Raw genomic sequence first — 20,973 nt, 5'->3', positions numbered from 1 at the left:
GTAAGTTAAGAATAATAAAACCTCTTTTGGATTATTTATCATAAAAACTCATAGTAAAGTGGGAATAGAGGGAACATATCTCAATGTAATAAAGGCCATATATGACAAATCCACAGCCAACATCATACTCAATGGGCAAAAACTAAAAGCATTTTCCTTAAGATCAGGAACAAGACAGGGATGTCTGGTAGCACCACTCTTATTCAACATAATACTGGAAGTCCTACCCACAGCAACCAGACAGGAAGAAGAAATAAAAGGCATCCAAATTGAAAAGGAAGAAGTAAAACTGACATTATTTGTACATGACATTATACTATATATAGGGAACCCTAAAGATTTCGCCAAGGAACTACTAGAACTGATAAATGAATTTAGTCAAATACCAGGATACAAAATACCCAGAAATCAGTTGCAGGTCTATACACCAACAATGAACTATCAGAAAGGTGAACTAAGAAAACAATCCCATTCACAATTGCATTAAAAAATACCTTGTAATAAATTTAACCAAGATGTAAAAGTCCTGTACTTGGAAAATTATAAGACACTGAGGAAAGAAACTGAAGAAAATCAAATAAGTGAAAGCATATACCATGTTCATGGATAAGAATTAACATCATTAAAATGTCCATACTACCCAAAGCAATCTATAGATTCAACTATTCCTATCAAGATACCAATGGCATATTCCACAGAACAATAACAGATGTCCCAGAAATTTATATGGAACCAAAAAAGACCCTAAATAGCCAAAGAAATCTTGAGAAATAATAACAAAGTTGGAAGAATCATACTACTTGTTATCAAGTTATACTACAAAGCTGCTGTACCCAAAACAGCCTGGTACTGGCATAAAAAGCAGACATATAGATCAATGGACAGAACAGAGAGCCCAGAAATAAACCTACACCTTTATGGTCAATTAATATTAACAAAGAAGACAAGAACATAAAATGCAATAAAGACAGTCTATTCAATAAATGATATTAGGACAGATACACGTAAAAAAGTAAAACTAGACCACCTTCTTACACTGCACACAAGAATAAATTCAAAATGGATTAAAGACTTAAATGTTAGACTCAAAACAATAAAAATCTTAGAAGAAAACACAGGCAATAAAATCTTAGACATTTCTCATAGCCATATTTTTTTCTGATAAATCTCCTCAGGCAAGGCAAACAGAAGAAAAAATAAACAAATGGGAATACATCAAACTAAAAAGTTTATGCATAGCCAAGGAAACCACCATCAAAATGAAAAGACAATCCACTGAATGGGAGAACATATTAATCAATACATCTGATAAAGGTTTAATATTCAAAATTTTATAAACAAGTTTTAAAACACAACACCAAAAAGAAACACACACACACACACACTTACACAAACAATCCAATTACTAAATGGGCAAAGCACTTGAATAGACAATTCTCCAAAGAGGACATACAAATGGCCAATAGATATGAAAAGATGCTCAAAGTCGCCAATCATCAGAGGGATGCAAATTAAAACCACAATGAGATATCACTTCACACTTGTCAGAATGGGTATCATCAATAAGTCAACAAAAAAGTGTTGGTGAGGATGTGGAGAAAAGGGAACCCTCATGTATTGTTGGTGGGAATGCTGCCACTGTGGAAAACAGTATAGCAGTTCCTCAAAAAAATAAAAATGTAAGTGCCTTATGATAACCCAGCAATCCCACTTCTGAGAATATATCTGAAGAAACCTGAAACACTAACTCGAAAGAATATATGCATCCCTATGTTCATTGCAGCGTTATTTACGATGGCCAAGATTTGGAAGCAGCCCAAGTGCCCATCAGCAGATGAGTGGATAAAACAAGTATGGTACATTTACACAATAGAAAGCTGCCTGGCCATGGAGGGGAAGAAAATCCTGCCTTTTGCAGAGACGTGGATAGGCCTGGAGAGTATTGTGCTGGGTGGAGGGGGCCAGTGAGAGAGGGACGGGAGTCATGTGATTTTGCTTATATGTGGAGTTTAATGAACAGAATAAACTATCAAAATAGAAACAGAGTCGCCCTAGCTGGTTTGGCTCAGTGGATAGAGTGTCGGCCTGCGGACTGAAAGGTCCCAGGTTCGATTCCAGTCAAGGGCACATGCCCAGGTTGCGGGCTCGATCCCCAGTGGGGGGCGTGCAGGAGGCAGCCAATCAATGATTCTCTCATCATTGATTTCTATCTCTCGCTCTTCCTCTCCTTTCCTCTCTGAAATCAATAAAAATATATTAAAAAAAAAACAGAAACAGAGTCACAGCCATCAGAGGGGAAGAAGAGAGGGGCTGAGTGAAAAAGGTAAAGGGATTAAGAAGGAAAAAAAAAAAGAAAAAGAAAAGCACCACAAAATCTCATAGACTGACAATAGTATGGTCATTGCCAGAGGGAAAGGGGGTCATGGGGTGGCAGGAGAAGATAAATGGGGAATAAGTGGTGATGGAAAGAGATATGACTTGGGGTGGTGAACACACAATACAAAATACAGATGATGTATTATAGAACTGTGTACCTTAAACCTATATAATTTTATTAACCAATGTCACCTCAATAAATTCAATTTAAAAATAAAAAATAAAATTTTTAAGGACAGATTTCCTTAGGATCCCTAAATCTCATGACATGCAGCTATGGGGCTGGACAACAACACGATGGGCAACCACTGTGCTGGACACTATCAAGACAGGCAGCTACTATTGCAGGAGGCAGCTTCCCAGCCGGCCATTATCGTGAGAGGAAGACCCTACCATGAGAGGCTGTCACTATCAGGCAGCTACCGGCTGGGCACTATCAGGCACTATTGTAAGAGGCAACTACCCAGCCAGGAACTATCAGGAGAGGCAGCTACAGGGGCCAGACTATGTTAGAACAGGCATCTGCATGGCCATTTCTGTGATACATAATAATAATAAGGGGAAAAGTACAATATGGTCTTGATTGGAGAAAAACAAACAAAGAACCCTTCCTTGGATTGTTGTTGTGAGGATGAGAAAAGCATCTGTCCTTTAGCCGACACTCAGTAAGTAGCTGTTATAATTACTATCCCATTATTGATGCTAGTTTTGCAGGACTTGACTTTTGCGCACTTCTTTGAAAACTGGAAAATTCCGTGCTTATTACATTTCTGGAACTGCCAGAGAGCTGCAGGTTATACCTCAGCACCTGACCCGCCCATGCCAGATTTCCTGTCCTCTCACCAGCCCCTAAGGCCCTAACATGCCCCACCTCAAACTGAACCAGGAGTGATCTAACCTGTTACTAGTAGAACTTATCTGGGTCCTTCCTCAAACCAAACCCCTCTGCATTAAGTAATTGTAAGCCTTCACCCTGGCCTTATTTTCCTATCGCTCCAAGCTTTCTGGATTTCTCAGGGATCAGTGAAATGTCAAAAGGAAGAATAAACTGGAGACAAGTGATGTGATTCTTCAACTATTTATGCTAATAATCTTTGTCTTTACTAAATCTAGTTTTCACAAATTAACAAACCTTTGTGCTTTCTCTAGACTGAAGACTGATTTCAGTTTTGTTTTTGTTTTTAAAACAGTAAGAATGGTCCAAAGTACAACTTCTCAAGGTCTTATAGTTCAAGAACTCATCTCATCAGGGAAGGTATGCAAGATGTCCAACTTTTTTTTCAAACCACTAGTTTAGAGGATATCTCATGAATGGCATAATCAAAATATCAACCGCAAACAAAAAATATAAGAACAACCTAGCCGAATCCCCTTTTCACTAAGGTAGGTACTGAGGAGGCACTGATGCTTAGTAGAAAGACTATGAACTTCTGAATCATAGACAAGTCTGAAACCCAGAATCACAACTGGTGATTTGAAAAATTTGCAAAATTGCCAAGTGTCTGAGCCCCAGTAATCTCATGATAAATAGGTAATAGCTACTCAAAAGAAGTCCTCTAATTATCTATCTATCCTATCTAATAAAAGAGTAATATGCAAATTAACCATCACTCCACGACAAAAATGGTGGCGCCCATAGCCACAAGGTGGCGGCGCCCAGTCTTCTCAGGCCCGCCAGAGTCCCCCAGTCCCAGGGAGGGGCTGCTGCTGAGAGACGGCTGCGTAAGCGGCCTGGCGGAATGCTGCTCAGAGGCCCTCCTGACCCTTTATAAAAAACAAAAACAAATTCACTCCCCACGGAGTGATCCCCCACACACACACCTGCAGCCTGGGGTCTCAGCCTGGAAAGCAACCGCACCCCCATGGAGTGATCCCCTCCCAGTGGCAGCCTGGAAAGCTACCGCACCCCCATGCAGTGAATCCCTCACAGCAGCAGCCTGGGCTGTCAGCCTGGGAAGCGGCCGCACCCACCCCCATGCAGTGAACCCCTCCCAGTGGCAGCCTGGGCTGTCAGGAGAGGGCAGTTGGGGACGATCGGGCCTGCAGGGGAGCAGTTAGGCATCGATCAGGCTGGCAGGGGTGTGGTTAGGGGGTGATCAGGCTGGCAGGCAGAAGCGGTTAGGGGCAATCAGGAAGGCAGGCGAGCAGTTGGGAGCCAGCAGTCCCGATTGTGAAAGGGATGTCTGACTATCTGTTTAGGATCGGGCCTAAATAGGCAGTCGGACATCCCCCGAGGGGTCCCAGATTGGAGAAGGTGCAGGTTGGACTGAGGGACAACCCCCCCAATGCATGAATTTTGTGCACCAGGCCTCTAGTACATACATATAAAAGCCTAAGCGACCGAACAACCAAATGACCGGTCACTATGCCACACACTGACCACTAGGGGGCAGGTGCTCAATGCAGGAACTGCCCCCTGGTGGTCAGTGCACTCTCACAGCCAACCTCCTGCAACCGGCCAACCTCCCATGGTCCCACTCTCTGGCCGGCCAACCTCCCATGGTCCCTGCCCCCGACTGTGATCAGGCCGGACTGGGCCAGATGGCCTCAATTGGCCCCAACCGCCGGCCAGGCTGAGGAATCCCACCCATGCACCAGGAATTCGTGCACCGGGCCTCTAGTTAGAAATAAAACCCCAAAGTACCTGCACATAACAAATATTCTACAGGCTGTAGGAAAGCTCCGTTTGGCAATCCATGCCATTCTCTACTGGTTCATATTAATTCTTTCCTCTGGGGTAGAAGAATCAGCTCTCTCTTTACATTAACGTGTGTGTGTGTGTGTGTGTGTGTGTTTTCATTAATTCTTCCCATTGTGTTTGTGAGATATAAAGGTGGCTCCGTCTTGAAACTAATATAACATTTTGACTCCTGAATGAATGCTGAGCCTTGATTGTGGAATGAGTTATGGAATGTACATTAGAACTCTGGGCTAATTACAAATTCCCATTGGTTCTGCCTTGTTGGGTTCGAGCCCCTCTGCTAGGGACTGGCCCTTCATGGATGCTGGGTATTAGAGAAGATATGAGTAGTTGTAGGCTTATAGGAGAGTCTTTATTGCAGACCAAGTAGCCATTGCTAACAAGGAGCTATCAGACAGAACAGTTCTTCAAAGTAGCCTTACAGAGCAGTAGCTGTGCAAAGCAGCCTCAGCAAACACAGGAGTCATTGTACACATAAAAGCAGAGAGTCGGCCTGTGGACCAACGGGTCCCGGGTTCGATTCTGGTTGGGGGCACATGCCTGGGTTGCAGGCTCCATCCAACGTGCAGGAGGCAGCCAGCCAATGGTTCCCTCTCATCATTGATGTTTCTATATCCCTCTTCCTCTCCCTTCCTCTCTGAAATCAATAAAAACATGTTTTTTTTAAAAAGCAGCCTTGCCCTGGCTGGTCAGTAACACATCTTTATACCAACTTAGACAAAAGAAGCTTCTTGCCAAATAGTGGCGTCAATACTTGGGCTACAGAAATGCACGCCTACGCGTTGCATACAGTACAATCGTGGTGTCCTTGCTTTTGCACCTGCGTATGGTAAGTTGGACTTGGTAACTTGGCCTTGAACATCCAGGGTACTCTGATCAGGGCTCCCACATGCCTCCAGAGCAAGAGGCCCTCAACGTTATCCATGTCTTAACAGGCCCTGGATCCCGAGCTTCCCAGCACCTGGTTCCTTTGCTCACCCAAGCTTTCCTTTCCCAGCCTGGAGGCTCGCTGCTTAGGAAACATAAGCACACAGTCTGGGGTGTGGAAGGCACTAACATATCCATGTCAAGAAACACCCAAGAAGCACCTCTTCTGTTAAGATCCTTAATGAACTCTCGATCTAGTGATGGAACTGTCAGCCACTTGCTCTGGTTTTGGCCCCGGCACATTTTACTTCACCGTGCTGGTCAGTGGTGTGTCGATGATGGGGCAATGAACCCCCAACCAGTACAGGCAGTAAGGAGTGTCTGTAGATAACTTAAAAACAAAAGTGTAATCTTCTAATGTTCAATTTACATTCCAATATCACCATATACCAGCAATCTAAGCAACGTCAGTGATAAATTCTCCCACCCTACCAAAACCTGCCCTTAGTAAGCTACCCTTATTTGTTTCTTTTCCCCAGCCCAACCTTTCAATTGCCCACCAAAGAGATACTATTTTAGAGATAGTATGGCTAAAAGTGCACACTCCGATCATGAAACATAACTAAGAAGCAGCCTGATACAAAATAGATTATCGATATTTTGGCTATACCAGCCGTGGTTATAATGATGATACTACATAAGTTTCCTCTGACTTTGAAATAGATAGCTCTGAAAACATCAAACTGGTAATCCCCCAAGAGATAACTAGACGTCGATAGACTTCTAAAGCATGCATTTGACATGTTAAAAAATTAGAGTCAAGAATTAACCAAAAAAATGTTGATGAGTCTTAATATGTATAAAAGTTTCTCTCCTAAATTTTAGGTTAGATGAGTTTAGTTTATGTATGGTAATGTTCTATGTGAATGTACTTATACGAGGCAGAATGGCTTTATTTTAATTAGATTTATCCCCATTTAGTGCTGCAGGGTTTAGCTCTCCACTGATTTGATGAAAGCAAAACACTTGGGTGCCACCACAAGAAGCACTATAAAAAATCCTGGACATGTATATTCAGTTTTCAAATAAGAAATTGGATTTGAAAAAATCCAAAAGCCTTATAGTGTTTCATGTTCTGGTAAGATGTGCTCCCTTAGGCAACATAACCAATATACTGCCACCAATTTTAAAAAACTAAGGCAAACATTTAACAGCATCACTGCACTGGCTTCAAGTATTTTTAAGGAAAAAAAGAATCCTTATGGAGCTTGTTGATAACAGAACTTACTGATAATCAACTCATATTTAAAATAAACAGTATCAAGAAGCCCACTTTAGTCTTTAAATTAGTTTACAGCAGTAGGTAGCTCTTCCTTCTCCCCTCCCCCAATTATTGATAAACCTTTTATCAATAATGTCAGACAAATTTTAGATTCAGGGTCATGAGTTGGCTTGAGACCGACTAGAATCAAAAGAATGAACTGGCATTCCTGGAAAGATAATTGAACACCAAAAAAAAATGACTTTTATTGACTTTGTAAATTTGAATATATCTTTTTTTCTCTCCATGTCTCGGATAAATAGGACAACTACCACCAATGATATTATGATGATCAAATGAATAAAATTTATTGGAATTTTAAAGAAATTCAAATTATTCAGAAAAATGATAGTAGCGTTTACTGAAGGTTAACATATGCCATTTAATCCACATAGCTTCTCTACGAGACAGGCATTTTTATTTTTATTCCTAGTTCATAGAAATGGAAACAAGCTATGCTAACAAGAGACAGATCTAGGATTTGAACTACACGGTTAATGCCAGAGCCCAGCTTGTTAGCCCCTACTATGCACTACCTCAATTATCAGCAACCACCTCTGTACAATACACTTGACCTCTTGTCAAACATTTACCTCTTATTTTGATTCTTGCCCAGAACTTGCCCACTTAGCATCTCCCTATTACCTTCTCTCATGTTTCCTTTCTAACATGTGAGGAGAATAAGCACCTGATGCTTCTAGTCTTGACCTGCCTCTCTCCAAGTCACTGCAAACCCAGATACGGAGTTAAGTTGAGAACATTTCTGGCAGAGGCAACACAAAAGCATTTTTTCTTATCCCAGAAAGCCTGGTTCATCTGTTTTGTTTGGTAATTGTGGTATGAGGCATGCAAAGAGAAAGGTCATAAGATGATAAATTCTGAGAGAGACACACATGAGGGTTTGTTATCCAGATCATTGAATTGTCACACTCTTTGTTTAAAAGCCCTATTTATTTATGTTTCATTATGTTAAGAGATTTGGGGGAAAGAGTCAAAAGTCCAGCTTAAAATGGCTTGCTAATTAAATTATGTTTAGTCAGTAGCTACTGTGTGTTCAGCTCTATAAAATATTTAAAAACTGCCAATCTCTTTGAGAGACACATCATACAAACAGACAATTAAAATAACACCCAGAGAAACTAACACTGGATATAGGTGTTAGGACATCAGGGCCAGTTGGATGAGAGTTGGGGTGTTCTTCAGAGGAAGGAAATTGACCATTTGTAGACCTGCAAGTTTCTAATACATTCAATTGTCTGATAAAAGCACAGACTAGGGTTTGTGTTGATATGAAATCCTGGGAGCTTAGAGAGACTCAGTGTGCATCAGAATTTGTTTTCCCCCCTCATCTGCCAGTCAGATACTAGTAGATGTAGAAAGCTTTACAAACATTTGTTCTTGGTCATGTTAGTGGTAGAGTAGAGTTTCATGAATATATAAGACACATAGAGGATGGAAGGGCAGATAAAACCAAACTGAAATCTATTATTCTGCCCTCAGATCCCTAGAGTGTGAGCTATTGGGAATATGGAAAAATGTATTTTATAAACTGGGGGGAGTGATGGGGGGATAAGGACACATATGTAATAACTTAATCAATAAAAGAATTATCCTAAAAAATAAATAAATCTGTAGAGATCAATAAAGCCATTTCACCAATGATAATCGATGGTGTTACCCTAAAGGAGGTCATAAATTTCAAAACATTTCTGTAATATTGTATGAATCTGATATGACCCTTATCAATAATAACTGGAATTTCCCTGGCCAGTTTGTTCAGCAGATAGAGCGGACCCAAGGGTCCCGGGTTTGATTCCAGACAAGGGCACATACCTCAGTTGCAGGAGGCAACCAATCGATGTTGTCTCTCTCACACTGTTGTTTCTCTCTTCCTGTCTCTCCCCCTCCCTTGCACTCTCTCTAAAAAATCAATGGAAAAAATATCATCGAATAAGGATTACCAACAACAATAACAACAACAAAATAGTAACTGGAATATTGAATTCCATAAATTAATTACTGAATAAACATCTTTAGTTGCCAAGTATATCAGACTTTTAATATTTAAAATTATTTCTCTTTTTAAAATTTTTATCTTTATTGTTAAAAGTATTACAGATGTCCCCTTTGTTTTCTCCCCCATTGATCCCACTTCTACGAATATATCCTAAGAAACCCAAAACATCAATAAGAAAGAATATATGCACCCCTATGTTCATAAAATTATATCTTAATAAGAAAAAAATTTTAAAAACACTGCAATAATTGTACAGCGTGTGATTAAAAATAATGACCCTAAGGTCAACAACCCAGAAGAGGCAAACAGGTTTTATTATTCTACAGTAAGACCTCCTTTGTGGATATTATTCTTCTATGTAGAAAATAAACCTCTTTACTACTTCAAGTCATAAAATGTTTCTTATGCTGCAGGAAAATCATGGTACTGCTTAAATAAAAAAGTTCCAAAATTCAGATTTTTATTTCACAAGATATTTACATAAAAATAGGATCTTGGCTGATTTCGAATGCATCTGTCTCATGCCTCCTCTATTCACCATGTACCTGAATTCATAAACCTGTAGACTGCAGCCAAACACAATGTTTTAGGAACTCAGACAGTGAATGAACAGTAACAAGCTAACAAATGATTTCACAATCAAGGTTATATTTTCATGTAAATGCCTACTTCGATAATGACAAAAATAATGGAATCCTGGGATATGCAACAGTAAAAATTAGGCCTGTAAAAACTTTCATTTGAAAGGGAAGATATTAAAGGACTATGAAAACAGTTTTGTTTAGTATTTAAATGTGATCATTCTTAACTCTACAAAATTTCTACTTGGATTCTTGAGGAAACAATGTTTTTATAACTTTATATTTTATTATATTTGTGTGAGATGAAACAAAAAGAGAGATGACATTTTAAAGTGCAAGTCAGGAATTTCAGAGTTTGATCACAGTCCTACATATTCCACATCAGTCAATGGTTTGCCCCCTTTGTTTTCATTCTCCCACACAACCCATGTAAGGGAAATAGTTTATAAAATTCATGTAGAGAAAAAAATATGATACAGGAAAAGCTCAACTAACTTTATTTTAAGTGGCCCAGAGCTAGCCAGACTACCAATTTAATTATTGTTACTCATATTTTATATGATGATTTTTCACCTTTATTGAAGACCTCTAGCTTTACTTGCCAATTAAGATTCAGCACAAATAAGCATAACTCAACAATAGTTTCTCCTAGACGACAAAGGCTATGGTGAGTAGGTCCCTGAATTGACGCCATGACAATTAGCAACAATGATGCTAACCCAAATTAACAACAAAACAATCCGCAAATGCCAGTAACAAATACTGATATTTGGGTATTTTAAGTTAAAAGTGAGTAGCTTCTATGATTTATTATAAAAACAAAACTGAATTCAATACTTAGTTCCAATAGCTTCTGCAATATTATATTTGGATATAATGGTGGAGCATTTCTTCAAAAAAGCTAATGTTGAAAAACAAATCTTCAAATATGCTAATACAACCTCCAAAATACTATTTTGGGTTGCTTGCTTGATTGTAGCCCAACGTGTTAGCTTATTTTATTGTTCTTCTTCAATGCAATCACAAAGCAAAAAGAAACAAGGTCAGATGGCTAAATTAAGAAGAGTCTTTTTAGATGTGTGCTGAAGAGGAGTAGATACCAAAGACCAAAATGTGAATATTGGGGAAGTTTAGCTGAAGTGTTGACAGCACTAGGGATGTAGCTGCCAGTCAGCTTTCTGCCTTCTGTTCTCAGTTGAAAACACTCAACCTTTTTTTTGGTGGGACTGAGAGAAGAAGCAGAAAAAAAGCAAAACAATTTTTAAAAAAGAGTTCTGAAATCTGTTTCCAGAGACACCACTAGTTAAAAATCGGCCTTGACAAAGGACATCACAATTACTAAGCAGAGGTTTCACAGACAAAAACTGACGATTTATAATATTTAGCTATTAAATTAGCAAAAATGTAAAAGGAGTGGCACTCTTCTGTAAGGATAAAGATACGGTACTTTCATATGCAAATGTTGGAAGTATAAATTATGATTGCCCTTTTAGGAACACCATTTAGAAATATCTAACAAACTATGAAATACACATACCATTTTCATCCAACAACACTATTTCTAGAAAGTAACCTTGTAGATGTGCTTAATGAAGTGCACAAAACGTATGCACCAGGGTTTGTTTTTATATTGAAGCCTTGTTTATAATGGAAAAATAAAATAGCTGCAACTAAAATATGTAGCACAAAATATTTTTAAACTAAATTGTGTGCATCCATACAGTTAAAAACTGTTAAAATAAGTAGGCATATAAGTACCGACATGGAAATATATATATAATGTTTAATGAACAAAATATACATTCTAAAATATTGTGCACAGTGTGATCACACTGATATAAAAACAGCGTGTGTTTGAGAATAAATTTCTAGCAGTAATTATCTTTACAGAGTATGATTACAGGGGATCTAGCATCATATTAAGTTATTTTCATTTTACCTAATTTTTCTTTGTACCATTTCACATTTAATGTTGTAATGTGAAACACGAATGTAGATATTTATGTTTAAAATTTGGGAGACATAATATTTCTTTCCCAAAACCTGAAAATAAAACACTAATAAAAGGAAAGTATTGTGTGGTTTTTGGAAAAATTACTATGAGGAATACTAAATATTACTGAGGTGTTTAACAGTTTTAGAATTTTTTTTTTAGTTGCAAGAGACTAGAAATTCTGATTTGATGTTCAGATGAGATTCAATATCCATTTGTGAAACTATACATAATTAATGGCCAATTATTATAATTAATTCTAAAGTAAAACAAGCATAGCTCATTATATTCCATTTTGCTATTATTCAGAAGTTTTGTGTAATAATGTCTTTGCTTTTAATATGATTTCCCACCACTGCATATATTTGTCCACTTAGAGCAGCAATTTTCAATCAGTGTACAGCAGTAGGCATACTGGTGTACCACAAGGATTTTTAAAACAAGCAATAGCTGACTATTTAGTGAGGGGCACTGACCTCTTTCCCCTTAGACTGTCAAATAAAAAAATGACAACAGTCAACACAACAATAGCCATCTGGTATGAATGAATCAAAATTATACCTACATTTTTTTGTCAGATTGGCAAAAAATACGTATTATGTACACTTCATATAAAAATGTATTCTATGAAATAATATTTTATGTCATCTATAATAATAGAAGCGTAATATGCTAATTAGACCAGATGACCTTCCAGATGAAGCCGGGGCTGCAGCCGCAGGATTGAGGCAGTGCCCCGGCTGCGAGGGAGGATCTAGGCAGCCACTGCGGCTGCAAAGACCTACTCTTACACGAATTTCGTGCATCAGGCCTCTAGTTTTTAGATAATATGGTTATGATATAAAAGTTAATATAAATCTAGTTAGATGAATTATGCAGTGAAATTCAAACTCCATTTCCCCAGGTCCCATTTATAAATCAAAAATGGAATCTTATCAACTCATGGGAAGTTAGGATTGAAATAAAGTGTACCTCATAGGTTGGGCTCCAGTTATATACTGATTTCTGCCAGAAAAAGGTCACAAGCATTTCTTCTAGCATAGACAGTGCTAAAAATAGGATGTGTGTAAGCCAAAAAAAATAAAATAAAATTGGAGGTTGGAAGCAGCAGAAAAATATGACAGTGTGATATAGTTAGGACTGTCATTGAACTAGGTATAGTAGGAGAATGTGAACAATCAATAAAAATGATTTATTTATTGGTAAGAGATTCTGAACACATCAAAATGTTACTAGATTTTCCCTGCTAACAAAACATATTGGATATTTATTACACACACACATATACACTTAACATGCCCACAAAGTAAAACAAAAGAAATTTTTAACATTTTAAAACTTCAAATTATTATTTCAACAGGAAAATAGCCAGATAGAGAAAACACTTTTTTTATTTTTAGTTTAAAAAGACTATGCTGAGATATCAATTGTCTTACCATCTTTCTTTATTGCTACAGCTACTAAGAAGTTTATTTATACAGGTATCTTATTTATTTATTTTTTTTAATTCTCACCTGAGGATATTTTTTTCCATTGATTTTTTTGAGAAAGTGGAAGGGAGGTAGGGAGGGAGAGGGAAAGAGAGAGAGAGTGCACAGGCAGTGATTTAACCTGCAACCCAAGATACATGCCCTTGACCTGGAATGGAACCTGCAACCCCTTAGGTCCGTGGTCAGCAAACTGCAGATCGTGAGCCACATGCGGCTCTTTGGCCCCTTGAGTATGGCTCTTCCACAAAATACCACGCCTGGGCGAGTCTATTTTGAAGAAGTGGCGTTAGAAGAAGTTTAAGTTTAAAAAATTTGGCTCTCAAAAGAAATTTCAATCATTGTACTATTGATATTTGGCTCTGTTGACTAATGAGTTTGCTGACCACTGCCTTAGGTGTAAAGGCCAATGCTCTAACCACTAAGGACACTGGCCAGGGTCTATGATTATTATTATTACTAGAGGCCCGGTGCACAAAATTCGTGCACGGTGGGAGAGAGGTCCCTCCAGCCTGGCCTGTACCGTCTCACAATCTGGGACCCCCTCGGGGGATATCTGACTGCCGGTTTAGGCCCAATCCCTCTTGCAATCTGGGACAACTGGCTCCTAACTACTCTGCCTGCCTGCCTCATCACCCCTAACCACTCTGCCTGCTTGCCTCATCACCCCTAACCACTCTGCCTGCCTGCCTGATCACCCCTAACCACCTCTGTCTGCCTGCCTGATTACCCCTAAACACTGGCCTGCCTGCCTGATTGCCCCTAACCACTCACTGCCTGCCTGATTGTCCCTAATGGCTCGCCTGCCTGCCTGATCACCCCTAATCACTCATCTGCCTGCCTGATTGCCCCTAACCACCTCTGCCTCGGCTCCTGCCACCACAGCTTCATTCGGAAGGACGTCCGAAATGACATCTGAAAGGTCATTCGGCTGTATCGTCTAATTAGCATATTATACTTTTATTATTATAGATTTCTTTTATAAACACAGCGTTTTATTATCCCATCTTATAAAGGTAAGAATATGTGCAGAGCCTGGAATCCTAAGGAGAGCTGGCAAACATTTCTTCCACTTAGTATGCTTTCCTTTAACTTTATTGAAAAACCATCATAGCCTCTAAGACTGTGCAGCCAGGTGGCAGGTTGCAAGATGTCTATATACAGCCAAGATTCTCCACTTAGGCAAGTTGCTTTTGTTTGTTTGTTTCCTTAAATAAGAGCAAAATGGAGAAAGCTCTCCCTTTTGGGGGGAACTACCCTTGCTCCTCTTGCCCCCTCATTCTTCCATCCTGTCTTCTTCTCTGCCTCATGTCAATCAAACAGAGAATGAGTATTGGAAAAATAAATAAATAAATAAATAAAACACTTGCTGAATGATAATTAAGAAGAGATTTACATGAATTTTGTCTCTGTCTGCTCTTATTTGCCATGAAATTATGGAAAATTCAAATTTGTCTTCTTACCATTTTTATGTATTGTAAATACAAGGTAACAGCAATTAAATTAGAAAATGTGGATATTTTAGACCATATGGTAATAGATGATTGTTTGTAATCTCTGGGGATGCTTGGTTAGATTTTAAAAAAATAGGAGCAAAATCCATAATACATTACCAAGACAGGTTCTGTCTGGACTCGTAAATTTTAAGAATGATTACAACGATCAATTTTTTTTCTAATACATATTCCTAGAAGCTTAGGGAGCAACTAAATGACTATTCACCATCCATATCTGCATTATAATTTCATGACAAGATACATTCTTTAATAATCTGGAGCTAGAATAAACATTTGCAATAAGCCTTCAGCTAAAATTTTTCTTCAATTTTAAAAAATAATAAAAAGTAAACCTAAAAAGTCCCAGGTGTTAGACAAATGAAAACATTCTATGAAAGCACATATACCCTTACAACTATTACTAACACAATAGTTTTTTCTCTTGGTCAAAGAAAAGTTACAATTTTTTCTAAAAGTAATAGCTCTTGGTATATAAATTTATCTCATAGGTCTGATACAAAAGTGCAATTCATCTGCCATCAAAACATAATAAAAGTGATTATTTCAGTTGTCTATCACCTAGTGGTAGCACTTGCCACACACATTTAAAGGAATGCTTAAACAATAAAACAATTTCAGAGAATGACTTACCCTCCTTTAATATAGTCAAGGAATGAAACTTCTGTTTCTACCAAGAAAGAGAGTAAGGTTACCTGAAAAAAAACAAAAATGACCAGTTTACTTCCTTTAAAGAACAGCATAGAAATTATTTTCAAGGACACTGTGTTACTTCTCATTTTAGATAAAAGAAAAGATGAAAGGGAGCTGAAAAATGGTTAAAACTAAAAAATCAAAATGAATAAGCTTAGTCATGTCAGAGGAAATGTGTATCTTTGCCATGGTTCTGTAATGAGGCCATCTAATATTTTAGATGTCTTGGTTTATAAAAATATTTAAAAGGAAACTTGGAGAGAATGTAAAAGTTGCTTCTCCCAAAGAGAAGTAATCTTAGGGTAAAATCTTCAGCATATTTTTTATCGAAATAGGATGATTTAGATTTTGCACAATTTTAGGATACTTTCATTTTTACACCTTCTGCACTGATTTAGTCAAGCATTCCTACAGTTGTAAATGTTAATGGACTATAAACAAGTACTTTCTCATGCTATAAAATGAGTCATAATAATTAAGGGTAGCCTATAAGGACTATAGTATTTCTCACTACCACTTAAACTTTTTCATGTCTGCTTGATTCTCTCTAGTTTGGTGCCAATGAATGAAGAATTCTTAACAAAACTTCAGCTTCCCTTCCAGGCATTATGACCCCCTTGACCCAGAGCAACCTGCAGAGAGCTGGCTCACTGTCTCCCATAAGATGTTCTCCATTAGTGTAGACAGAGCCTGGGAAGGCACATGGGCATTTTTTTAATTACTGTCAGCTGAACTCAGGGCCATAGGCAGAGCCACGCCCTGGGAACATGCTTCCCCAAAAAAGGCTGGACATGTATGTTATCAGCTTGGCCTTCATTTCAGCCCAGGTGTCGGGAGCGGGCTTTAATATGTAAATCCAGGCAAGCACCAGGAATACTAGGGCCTACTCAAGAATGCAAATAAGCTCCTTTGATCCTAAGTTTTGGTGTTACTTCCTGGTATTTGGGGGTATAAAATAAATGCACTGCTGGGCTCGGGGTCCCTGCCTCTCCATCAGAGGTGGCAGCGGTTCCACCCAGCTCCCAGCTTTTTAAATCTATCTCTGCATCTTCTTTCTTTCTTTCATTCTTTCTTTTATTTCTCAATCCCTGGCTGCCTCCACTTAGAACGGGTTCGTTCATCTCTCTTTCTGTGCTGGACTCGGAAAAGGGAGATCCCTGCCGCATCTGGCCCCGGAAATTAGAAACATTCCCACGGCAAGTTTATTTTTCTATTATACTAGTATACTTTCATATTAAAATTCTAAGTGAAACAGCTCAGTATTGAGTTGCTTCAATTCTGATGAAAACTGTTATACATATACATTTTTATTCATTTGTTTGAATCCTTAAAGAATAACATAATACTTGACTTACTGTTCCCGAATTAATGTATTTTTTCTTTTTTACTTTCTTTTTGGGATTCACCACCTTGAAAAGAGAAAACAATCACAATGTGTTAGGTTTAATAGTAAAATTATTTTAAAATGTGTAGCTCAACCTGCTGCCTTTACTTCTTATGCATTTCTTCATTTACCAATGCCTTTATTATGACTCCTGCACAGTCGTTTACCCAAAATTCCTCTGCCATAGTTACTAGGGTTATTCATCTTAAAAAGCTTTATTTTATTAATGTTCTCAATTACTTTATGCATTGATTACTCTTACTCATCTGCATCTCTTGATATGAGAAAGACCTTTAATACTGAAGGTTCTAAATAATAATAAGTGCTTTGTAGAAAAAAGATATATATGTTGTGACAGAAAAGTATAGTCAAAAGACATAATTTTTCAGTAAGTTAAATACACTAACATAGCAAAATCACCCAAATATGTGGATATATAAGGGCTCTATGGACTATATTGCTTTACGCTGGTAATAACTTCAACCAGATACCCAGGCTGCACAATAATTGGTAAAGGTATAATTTGTGGACAGAAGAATGAATTTTAGGCTGTTTGTGCCATGACAAATATTACTGCATCTTACAGTGTCAAGATACGGGAGGATAGAGAGAACATAAAGACAAGGAAAGCCTGTTAATAGGATAAATCAATCTAACAGGATAAGTGCCTAAGAAAGGTTCTTTCAGCACGTCTCAATCCAAAACGTAAATGACGCATTTTGATAGGGAAATAAAAATGAAAGAATTTATAAGTATTATTTGAACTAGAATTTACTCATTTAAAATAGGGCTCCAATGAAAGGGAATAGACAAATGCAACGTTCTAGAAAGAGAAAAAAGTAATTGGCCCAGGTTGGCTGAAACAGAAAGCAAAACCATAAAGATTAAAAAAGTCTGACGGCTTGCTGGCACATGGAGCCAGCAAGACACATCGTCATCTGCACTCTTGGAGACCCTAAAAGGGCCCTTTACTTGGGTCCGGCCCCCTCACAGCTGCAGTCCATCAACAGTCCTGCAGATCCAGGGTAATGATCCTATCTGCAACCCCTTAGATCCTTAAAGGGCCCAACACTCACTTCCAGACCCACCCAGCCACAGTTGTAGGCAATCTTGCTGACACAGAGACCCACCATAAAACACTCATGTGCACCTCAGGAGATCCTGAAATATCCCTGTATTTGGGTCCAGCCCACCCAGGACACATGCTCATCTGTGCCTCCAGAGCCAGATCTCCGGATCTCAGTCTTGGCTATGGAACCTGAAGCAGCCCCGCGGCTTAGTTCCAGGCCCTCTCAGGCATGGTCCAGGCCCAGCCCACTAAGGTGGAGCCCTCCCAGGCACCTGGCAGAAGCCACACCTACCTGTGCACCTAGTAACAGGTTAGCTGACTGAAGACCCTGTACCACCCTACTGAGCAAGGCACTAGAGCCAGTCTCTTCCACCTAGGGACCAATCGAGCCCCTGGTAATAAGCACACCAACTGAGGACCCCACCGTAGACCTAGCAATAGCCTCAAAATGAGCTCCAACCCAGTGTGACTCCAATTCTGGAGGTAATGCTATCATCCCACGAATCAGACAAGCTTTACCTGCCAAACTAACCTAGGTTTTTAAAAGCTCAGGCATATTGCTGGGGATCTAGAAGGTCAAGTATATGTGCAGGTCTCTGCATGGCCGGGGAAGACCCGAGGAAGCTCTAATCCTTAATTGCTGGCCGACCACGAATCTGCTGATAGGGCAGGTGATGGCCAAGGCAGAGTTTTACACTGTTGGGGCACATAAGGAGTGTACCAACGCAGGCAAAGTGGTTGGTCTGTGGAGGGTTATGTGGTGACTGGCAGTAGATGAGTCCGAAGTACCAGGAGCACTGGTACACATGCCGTTCCTCCTCAGCTTTGAGGGTAGACAGAGAAAACAGGCTTCTATGTAAGTCCAGCCTGTCTGATATTACTTTCATTGTCTGTTTAGAGACTTACTATTCCTTCCTTGAAAGACTTAGATATAAAAATTGATCCAATATTCCATCTTTGTCTTTACCTACAAAGCTTTCTTGGGTTGAGTTTGCCCCCAACCCAAATATCTCATAGTCCACTACGTATATTCTATTATATATAGCAGTTTTCAAAATACACTAAGTATATTTCCTGTGTTTGTCTCACCCATCAGACAATGAAATTTGTATAAATCTTTGTGTCCCCAGGGCCTGATACACAGTGAGAATATAGAAGCCATGTAATAAATATTTCATTTATATGTTAACGCCTGAATGAATGCATGGAATACAACTGCTTTAGGCCAGTAAGAAAGTGGTAAAAGGAGATGATTCCTCCACTCTTAACTTAAAAGAGGTCAATTTAAGCATCAATCTGGCAGGGAAATAGTTACCATTATTGACTAAATACTGAGATATTCTCATCTGCTATCCATGTATGTTAAATTTAAAAATATAGAGAATGTACAGATAACATAGCTCAAGGATTAACAGTACTAAAACATAGCATATGCTCAACATAGACCTGGCAGTTAAGGCAGAAATCACTAGTGTGTTTGCTTTGATAATTTAGATTTCTTTAACAACTGAATCATGCCTTGCCATTCCCTTCTGTCTTCATCTAAACCACAGTGAATGTGCACAAACACACTAAGCCAAGCACAGTTCATTTATAGCATCATTCTGACACAACTAAAATGCATATGTTCCTCTTTATATTTAAGAGGACTTTAAGGAGGAGGTTGGTGGGAAGGCAAAACATGAAGGGTGAAGCTTAAGAAAAATAAATAAACTTGCATCCTATTGAAATTTTTAAAAATAAGAAAAAGTTACATAGGCAAAAACTTTAAATGTCTCAAAATAGGTTTAAAAGACCATGTCACTTAAAGAGAAATAATATCACTTAATTTCAAAAACAAGTCTATCAATAATTTTAAAGATTTTTATATGTACACTAAGTGGCCAGATTATTATGATCTCTGAACACATAATAATCTGGCCACTCAGTGTATATCCTATATAATAAAAGGCTAATATGCAAATTGTCCCCTTGACCAGGAGTTTGACCGGCAGGCAGGCCGGCCAACCGCCCATGTCCCCTCCCCCTAGCCAGGCTGGACGGACCCCACCCATGTACGAATTCATGCACCGGGCCTCTAATATATACACTGAGTGGCCAGATTATTATGCATTCAGAGATCATAATAATCTGGCCACTCAGTATGTATGTATGTGTGTGTGTGTGTGTGTGTGTGTGTGTGTATATATATATATATACATATATATATATATATATATATATATATATACACTAAGTTAACCTTTGACAACTATCTTTTGCAAAGTCTATACTTTTAAAGCATAAATGTGTTTATCTCTGAGGAAATAATAAAATAAAATTCCTCTTACCTCATACACATTGAATTGTGACTGCCCTCTAGAAAGTTCCCTGTAGCTTGTTGTAAACTCTCCAATGAAATCATGACTAAAATTAAGGGAGAAAAGACATATAGTATTAGTTTTCATACATCTGTCAATTATGTTTAAAGCTTTTAAGAAATGTATAGTTTAATCATGAAGAAAATGCTTGATATTGTTACAAACATAGCTTAGCTTATACTTTAAAGGAGACTGATATGTAATTTCATTGTTCTTTAACCCCAAATTTTGTGTACTCAAAAATTACATTTTGTTAGCATTCAAATAATATTTAACTTATCCCACCAAATATTAATATTTTAAATAGGAATATTAGCTTAACAACTCATATTTCAACAACATTTCAACTCCTGTGTATCAAATAATTATTGATTTGGATGAAAGTTTAAGACACTCAAAAATGTATTATTACCCATGTCAATAATCACAAATGTAAAAAATCACCAAACTGATCAGTATATAATAGGACCCTCTTTTTAAAAGGTTATCCCTTGTTAACATGGATAATAGTCACCAAGCCTTATTTTCAATAAGGACCATTTGAAAGTATACCATGAATATCAACATGGTTATTCTGAGTTTCTTCACCTTTTTAAAGCAATAGCTACTG

The 20,973-nt window shown here is 38.3% G+C and overlaps 1 protein-coding gene across 1 annotated transcript in view; it reads right to left on the bottom strand.

The window, feature by feature from the left end:
• Window positions 1-20,973, bottom strand: part of CPNE8 (copine 8) — a 197,285-nt gene that overhangs the window by 42,851 nt on the left and 133,461 nt on the right. Inside the window, exons 11-13 of the mRNA XM_080658963.1 lie at window positions 20,334-20,409; window positions 16,906-16,959; window positions 15,491-15,552 (exon numbers count right to left, since the gene is read on the bottom strand). Of these exons, the coding sequence (XP_080515089.1) occupies window positions 15,491-15,552; window positions 16,906-16,959; window positions 20,334-20,409 (192 nt within the window). The remainder of the gene's footprint in view (window positions 1-15,490; window positions 15,553-16,905; window positions 16,960-20,333; window positions 20,410-20,973) is intronic.

This window comes from Plecotus auritus, assembly GCF_963455305.1.
Source record: "Plecotus auritus genome assembly, chromosome: 3".
NCBI classification, from domain to species: Eukaryota; Metazoa; Chordata; class Mammalia; order Chiroptera; family Vespertilionidae; genus Plecotus; species Plecotus auritus.
The sequence above is the reverse complement of the archived record's forward strand: the minus strand, read 5'-3'. Positions and strand labels throughout refer to the sequence as shown.